General features: G+C 56.4%; 1 protein-coding gene across 2 annotated transcripts; it reads right to left on the bottom strand.

The window, feature by feature from the left end:
- Window positions 1-807: 807 nt before the first annotated feature.
- Window positions 808-6,379, bottom strand: LOC114105795 (cytochrome P450 11B2, mitochondrial). Of its 2 annotated transcripts, XM_027952364.3 has the most exons (9): window positions 6,141-6,379; window positions 5,616-5,774; window positions 3,812-4,011; window positions 3,486-3,689; window positions 3,078-3,232; window positions 1,942-2,108; window positions 1,506-1,584; window positions 1,226-1,414; window positions 808-921 (listed from the first exon to the last, which is right to left on the bottom strand). In XM_027952364.3, the coding sequence occupies exons 1-9, from the start codon at window positions 6,377-6,379 to the stop codon at window positions 808-810; spliced, it is 1,506 nt and encodes a 501-aa protein (XP_027808165.3). The 2 variants fall into 2 exon arrangements, with proteins under 2 accessions (XP_027808165.3, XP_027808172.3); XM_027952371.3 differs by lacking the exon at window positions 1,226-1,414.
- Window positions 6,380-7,854: the final 1,475 nt, after the last annotated feature.

The following is a 7,854-nucleotide window of genomic DNA, read 5'->3' as shown; positions in this document are numbered from 1 at the left end:
CCCTCGTGGAACTTTGGGAAGAAGCCACCATTCTCTATCACGTCAGGGCATTTGCAGCATTTCCCATTGGGTATGCCCCAATGCCATCAATACCTCACCTCCACAGAAAGGACAACTTACCATAAGGGACATTCTCTCACCCTGTCCAGGTCACCAGCAAGAACTCCTGTCTGCAAATCTGATCTTCATCACCATCCATTCATGTGGGATACATACAGTCCTCACTCATTTTTATGTTCTTCCCTAACTTACACTGCGTATGCTCCAGTAACATAATGCAGAAACATGACTCCTGTCTCAAGATGTAGAAATGTGAAATTGCTCGTTTGTGCTTGCTTTCTCTCTCTTTCCCCATTCTCTCACTCTGGCTCTGTGTGTGTGTGTGTGTGTGTGTGTATAATCTCAGATATAATTCTAGAATGTGCCATATAGATGCAAAACATAAGCATGGACAATACTCAGAGGGATGATTCAAGGGCCGCTGGATGGCCAGGAGGAGCAGGAGCTGCTGCCAGGCGGGCTGCGGAACATGTCCCAGCAGACTGCTCGGTGAGGCTGGCAACAAAGCCTGGACTTGCCACCAAGATCCTCCTCAGTGCGTCCTGGCTTTGCTGCACAACCCGGCAAGCCCTGTCCTGCCTTGGGGCTTGGGCCAGTCCACTGGGCCAGGAGCTGGCTGGACCGCGTGGGGGCAAGGAAGCAGAGCCCTTAAGACAGAAGAGAGGTGGGCTGGGGTCAAGGCAGAGGGAGGCGGGCTGGGGTCAAGGCAGAGGGAGGCTGGTGGTGGGGCGCAGTGCGCAGATGTGACTAGTTGACAGGCCGAAAAGTGAGGAGGGGAGAGGAGGCGGGTCTCAAAACAAAGTGGTACACCATCTTCACATCCTCTTGGACTAGTGTCTCCACCTGGAAGGATTTCAGCACCTAGGAGAGAGGCGGGACTTCCCTGTGGCCTGGGCAGCAGGCTCAGGTCCTGGCCAGCCTCCTGACCAGCTGCTCAGAGCAGCCACCACGCTGCAGAGAGCAGGAGCCAGCGCACCCAGGCTGGGGGGGGGTAGTGGGCACAGGACCCGCCCTCAGGGAAGGCACCGCCCCATCACGCACACACCCAAGTGGTGAGGGTTGGGGGCTGCTCACCCCGCACCACGACCCGCTGGCCCCTCCTGGTCCCGCTCACCCCCACGCACCACTGACGCCCTTCTGCTGAGCCCCTCCCAGGCCCACTCACGTGGTGCAGCAGAAGCAGCATCTCCACCTCTGCCAAGCGCCGGCCCAGACACTGGCGCACCCCGAAGCCAAAGGCCAGATGGCGGAAGTGCAGTTGGCTGTCCAGCCAGCGTTGGGGGATGTAGCGCTCAGGATTCGGGAACAGCGCGGGGTTTCGGCCCATTGGGTACAGATGCATGTGGACCAAGGTCTGCAGACACATGCGCAGGGAGGTGTCAGCTGCCTAGTGAGGGGATGTGGGAAGGGGCCATCTGCTGGGGTGGCCTTCGGGGCTCACTCACCCCAGCTGGGATGTGGTAGTTCTGAAGCACCAGATCTGAGCTTGTGATTCGCTCCAAAATGCTTCCTACAGGGTAGAGCCTGGGGGTAGGACACCAACAGGCAGGGCCTCAGGGGGACAGCTCCCTCCTCTTCCCTCTGTCTGCTGCCCACCCAGGACCCCCGAGGGTGCGGCAGCCCTGGTCACAGGATGTGCTTGCTGGCACCTGCTAGGCTCAGTGAGTCCCCAGCAGCCTGAGCAGCCAGGCCCAGGAGGACATGGCCGGTCATGCATGGGACTTGGGAGTGCAGTCCCGGAGGAGAGGAGCACCCCTGGCTTCAGGCAGAGCAGGAGGAGCTGAGGGGCTCTGGGTTCTGAGGCAAAGCTGCTCATGCCTGCCTCCCACCTCCAGTGAGCAGAGGGGCCAGGGCAGGTGGGGAGGGTCAGCCGGCACCTACCGCAAGGTCTCCTTGAGGGCAGCCCGCAGCAGGGGCAGCTCTGAGGGGGCCCTCTGGGGGTTTGCAGAGATGCTGGCCTCTGCTGCCAGGCTCTCTTGGCGTAGGGCCTCCTGCACATTGGGGTTCCGAGCCAGCTCAAAGAGCGTCATCACCAAGGGGAAGGCTGTCTGCAGGAGCCATGGGGGCAAGGCTCAGACCACGGCACTGGCCATGCGCCCCAGCCCCAGGGCACCCCTCCACGAGAACACCCTCCCCTGGAGCGGAAGGGCATGCCCCGAGCAGCACAGAGCCCTGGCACCCCACAACTCAAGACACCCATGTCCCCTTGACTCCTGCCCTGAGTCCTGAGGGAACGACCTCTCGGGGCCCAACCCAGGCCACCTCCTGCTGTCTCCTCAGGGTCTGATTGGCTCTCACACCCTGCTCCGTGGCCCTGAGGGGTGACCGTTCCAGGAGTCACAGGTGCTCTGCAGCCCTTGTCCGTCTGCTTGCAATGGCTGTCTGCCCGGCTGTGTTCAGACCCCTCTGACAAGCCTCACTGTCCCACCCTGAGCAGGCCTTCAGACCCCAGCCAGGTCCTCCTCCTGCATCATTCCTGGTACTCCAAACATATCTGCAGCCCCAGTTTGAGATCTGAGGCTCCATATCTCCAAAATGGCTCCTTCCAAGGTACCTCTACAGTGTCCTCAGCCACAGAAATGAATTAAGCACTCTCCTTAGGCCCCAGGGCTTCATTCCATTCTCTACCCTGGTGCTCTGCAGGGAACATGGGAAGCCACTTGGAGCAAATGTTCTTGTGGCTGATTGATCTAGCCTTGGATAAAGGCCTGATTCACATGCTCCTTTCTAATGGGAGCCCTGATATCTTGTGCTTCACCTAGTATAGCTGAATTCCCAGCCGTAGATCACTGCATGCCAGGGCTCTCCTCAAATTCCTCCTGTCATCTTCACTGTTCCTTAATACTTATTCCAGACTTCTCCCCCAGGAGCCCACTGAGAACTGTCTTCAGTTAAGAGCAATATAGCTTCACAGAAGCAGGGTCTCGATTAGGGGCTGTGGGCAATTCAGCATCAAAGAAAATTTCTGGGGAATCAAAGTGATCCTCTCTCAATGCCAGGTATACTTGTGTCCTGACCGTGTCCACACTCCCTGCTGTGAGTTCAATAGTATTGGCCTTGATGGCATCTACTGACAAGTCCCCTTGGAAGATCAGGTCAGCCACAATGCCACTGTAGTCCTGAGGGAAGCTTCGTGCAAGTTCCTGATGCACCTTCTGGATACAGTTGTTGGCTGTGGGGAGACGAGAGGCCTCAGGCCTTAGTGCTGGGAAGGTCGGCTTCACTGTCAATCCTCCCACCAACCCAGCGCCGCCCCTCCCTGCTCCTCAGTGTTGTCTTAAGCCTGGCCACACCACCAACTCTGCAAGGCCACAAGGAAGGCGTGGCCCTTTTGTGTGGACTCCGTGTGGCTCTGGGTGGTGGTCAAAGGAAACCTGGATGACTGTCCTGCCCCGACCCACGGCCCTGCCTGGTCCAGCCCTTACCATACTCAGAGATGTAGTCCCAGGCCTGAAAGTGTTCCTGCCACACCTGGGAGCTCATCCAGCGGGACAGGCTCCTGGGCAGGAACATGAGCTGAGCAGTGGACTGGAACATGGCCTCCAGTGCATGAATGAACTTCAGGCTGCCAGCGTTCTGGTGTGGGCCAAAGAGGCCCAGCCGCTCTCCAAAAAGAGCGAAGTTGCTGGCTGCAGAGAGGATGGCAGCCCTGAACAAGGGCAGGCCTGGGCCTCAGCTGCGTCCTGCAGCACTCCACCCCACCCTGGCCACCTCAGAACCCTCGAGGCCAGGGGCTCCCCCAGCCCCACACCTTCGATGGTATAGTGGAAGATGCTGGTCTGGGCCTCCAGGGTCAGGCTCCCCCGGGAATTCTGCAGCGCCTTCTTCTTCAGGGCCTCGGAGAAGTCTCTTGCCACCACGTCCACCATGGGGATGAACTTCTGCGCGGCCTTTCCTGACAACACGACTGGATTCAGCCGCAGCCGGTTGAATCTCCATTCAGCTCCATTCCTGTAGGGCAGGCAAGGGCTTGAGAGGCATCCCCAAACATCCCACAGGTCCCCAACCTGTCTGCCATCTTCTTGGAACCCAAAGGGACTCAGTGGTTCCAAGGATGAAGGTGGGCCGAGGGCTAGGCAGCTGCATGTCCTGGCCTCACCTTATTCTCTCAGAGTGACCTTCCTGTGCTGGGCGATGGCCACGGAAGTCTGAAATGGGGATGAGGGCAGGTAGCCCTGGAGTGCTGGGAGGCCTGTGGGCTAATTCCTGGGAGCTGCCAGGCACACCCTGCGTCCATGTGGGCCCTGCCTGGGTGGCCAGGCTTTCTGCCAGGGTGGGGGGTGACCTGAGGTCAAGTTTGCCTGCCTGGCCCACACCATGCCTCAGATGGGAGAGGCCAGGCTGACTCCTCTCCTCCATGCCCTTCCCCATGGAGCTTGGAGAGTGGCACCTGCTTGCTCCCTGAAGTGTCCTTGTCTTCTGTAGTGCAGAGTCCAAACTGAATCTCCCACCACAGCCACCCACCACATCCCAAGCACATGGGGCCCCAGAGCTTCTGGTGCCAGTGGTGGGCAGGGCTTTGCAGCCTGAGCCACAATCAGGCACACACACCTTTCTCTTCCTAGGACAGTGCCTCCCATTCCTGATGATGAGAAACATGGGTACATGCCACGGCAACATGTGTGCCCACACAGACCTCAAACACATGTGTGAAGACACTCATGTCCAAGAGTATGCAAAGTGCTGCATATAACCCTAATGGGCGCGTGTACGCGCACACACACACACACACACGTCCACCACTTCCTTCAGGGGCACTGGCTCTCGTTTCCCCCTGACCCGCCCTTCACATCTGGCCTCTGCATCAGATGCCCTCCATGGAGGGCCCGGCCCAGGACATTCACGTGCATATGCCCTGCCCTTCCCCAGAAAATCCACTTCCTGACACGGAGTGTGGGACTCTTCAGCCTGTGGTTCTTCTCAGCACTTCCTGCTCTTTATGGCAACCTCTTTGCAGCTGACCCACCCTAAGCACCATCTTCTCCCCGCTTCCCTGTGCACAGGAAGGAACTACCCCCTTGCTGTTGAGCTGGAAGCTCAGGGCCTTGCTGTTGAGCTAGAAGCTGCCTTGGACCTCCACCATCCACATCCCCAACCTCCTCCCCATCACTGTCTCCCCCAAAGTGAAGGCTGACTTGACCCAGGATGCAAGGGCCCTTGGGTGGTGGGATAGCCCTGGTGGACTTCAGATTCTGGCCCATGCTGCCCACAGCTTTGGTCCTGGGATTTCACATCTCTGGGCTGGTTTTCTGACCCACAGGAAGGAGAGCCACCCAGCAGCAGAAGGGGACCAAGGCCTAGGGCCGAGAGTGCTCCCTTCAGAGAGGGGCTCAGTGTTCCTTGTCTAGCCTGTACAGACCCCATGTGCCTTTCTCCCCCACTGCCTGCTCCCCTGCCCAGGACATCCATCACAGGAACCCATCCATGCTTACTACTGACACTCTCCACCCACCCGCAGAGCCCAGGACATGTGTCCTGTGGTCTGCTGGTCTGGCCTCCTCTCCAGGCTGCCCAGTGTCAATTCCACTTCCCAACCCAACCCACTGGTGCCTCACAGCAAGAATACGCCCAGGGGCTTCTGTCCACGGTGCTCTCTGTAGACCATCCAGGGCTCCAGGGGCTTCCGCCAGGGCTGCAGGCTCTCCATCTGATGCAGCTTCTCAGCATCTTCAGGCAGCATCACAGATACTATCTGTGTTCTTCCCAAGTCATACCTTGGAACAGTGCACAAAGCCCTGCTGGATCCCACGTCCTCTCCTGGTGCCCCTCTGGAGACCAGTCAGACCTCACCCTTCTCCTGGACTTGAGCCTGCCCCACAGGAACTCCCCGAGCCTTCTGCCTGAGCCCTCTTCCCCTCTCAGCTTCCTCTGAGGCAAGCTTTCCTTGTGCACAGGAGGAGTCCTTGTCTCCACTGGCAAAGTCTCGGGACGGTAACCCACATGCCCCCTCCTGCCTTGTGGAGGGCGGAGACCACCCTGTTCCTAGGGAGCAGGTGCACCGTGTGCCTGGCGAGTGCCTGGGCAGCCAGCAGAGAAGGAGGTACTGGGCATCCTCAGCGAGGGGCTTGGCAGGGCTTTACCTGAAAATGGGTCCCAGCTCCTGGAAAGCCCGGTGCATCTGCAGGTGCATGTTCTCCTGGCCCCGCTCCTTCCAGATCTGTAGCACCCTCAGCCACTTGTTGCCTGCACACTGGGGTATGGCTTCAAAGGGCAGCACTGCCTCGGCACCCAGAGCTGCACTGGTGCCCAGGGCTCTCACCTTGCACGGGCACAGCCAGGACCCTGCCATCCACACACCGGCCTTTGACCTGAAAGCCATTGTGATGCTCCCTCCACCCCCGTTCAGCCCAGTCCTTTTTATCTCACCCAGGGGCCCTCTCTGGCCAAGGATCACGTCATGGAATAAATTGTCCCTGGACCTTCCTGAGAGATCTGGGGCACTCATAGCCAGGTTCCCAACCAGAGTTGGAGGAAGGAGATGGCCTGGTGCCTGTTCCCCATCTCTGCAAGGCTTCCTAGTGGGCTAGAGACTTGACTGGGTGCTAAAGGTAGGTGGGAGCAGTGGCCTGTCCCTTCCCTCTGCAGGTTGAAGGAGCAAGATGGATGGATCCTTTATCTAATGAATAGATTAGGAGTCCTTGGATTCTTTTAATAGACCTTATTTTTTTAAAATTTACTGTAATGAAAATAACCTCAGAACTGCAGAGCATATAAAAGCATTATGATTCTTTCTTGTCAAGTCTAAAAATATTTTATTTTGAAAGAAATGGAAACTTTCAGGTATTTTTTTTTTTTTTGGAGACACAGGAAGAATACTGAAGGCATCCCAACAAATGTACTCACAATGCTTGCTAGTGCCACATAGGCTCATACCTCTCTTTTTCCTTCTCTGGGAATTATTTCATTCCTGGAGCAGAATGTCTCCAGACCAGACACTGAATGGGGTCCACACTGGTCCAATGGGGCAGCACAGAACCCTTACCTGAGGTTTCCCTCTCTCCACATCTCTAGAGCTCTTAGAATGCCAAGTGCTGCTTTTGCTCCAGTGGTAAGGAATGCCTAGTGCAGCCACAAGAGTTCCCACAGGAATAAGATGACAGAGAGAACTGGATCACTCAGAAACCCTGTTCATTCATGCTGTCACTGATTTAGGAAATAATAAGCATTCCATGTGCCAGAGCATAAGTACAATACTGGGTATGATGTGGGTATAATGTACACCATCTCTGTCCCTTGGAGTTCATACTTCAGGGTTATTACCAAACACTCGATCCTTGTCTCCAGTGCCAATAATGAGGACACCATTTGAAAAAAAAGGAAAGAAGTTTTATTGCAAAAAAGAAACACGGGGGACTTCTGTCCCTGGGGGAAACAGAGGGTTTTAAAAGAGATTCAAGGGCTACATTCCAGGTATGCCTTGACAGATGGGGGGAATGTTGAAATTCACTTGCTAATTTGGGAGAGGGAAAAGAAAACATGTCCCTTTTAAAGTAAGCCTCTGTGGCAGAGCAGCAAGGGCTATACTCAAAAGCTTGAGGTGGACCACTGTTCCAGGGATATTCAAACCATGCAGTTAGACCTAAGGAAGTGCGCCTGCAGGTAGAAGCACTTCCGGTGCTGTTGGAGCCTGTAACAGGAGAACTGGTTTTTTAGAGCAATTTTATGTCACCAAAAACTCAAACAGAAAGTACAGAGAAGACCCATAGAACCCTTGCCCCTGCACATGACAAGACACTCTGCACCCCAGAGATCTGCTGTCACACTTGGTCACCCTGAGAGATCACTGTCACTCGA

The sequence above is a fragment of the Marmota flaviventris genome, chromosome 15 (assembly GCF_047511675.1).
Source record: "Marmota flaviventris isolate mMarFla1 chromosome 15, mMarFla1.hap1, whole genome shotgun sequence".
In the NCBI taxonomy this organism is placed as follows: domain Eukaryota; kingdom Metazoa; phylum Chordata; class Mammalia; order Rodentia; family Sciuridae; genus Marmota; species Marmota flaviventris.
Note: the sequence above shows the minus strand (reverse complement) of the source record. Positions and strands in the feature narration are given on the sequence as shown.

Bases quoted from the DNA above. Each gene is read 5' to 3' on its own strand.
- LOC114105795 (XM_027952364.3), bottom strand. From the start codon at position 6,379: ATGGCTTTCAGGTCAAAGGCCGGTGTGTGGATGGCAGGGTCCTGGCTG. The intron at 5,775-6,140 runs GTAAAGCCCTGC...CACTGTTCCAAG, and splicing joins GAGCTGGGACCCATTTTCAG to GTATGACTTGGGAAGAACAC. The intron at 3,233-3,485 runs GTAAGGGCTGGA...GTCTCCCCACAG, and splicing joins GGACTACATCTCTGAGTATG to CCAACAACTGTATCCAGAAG.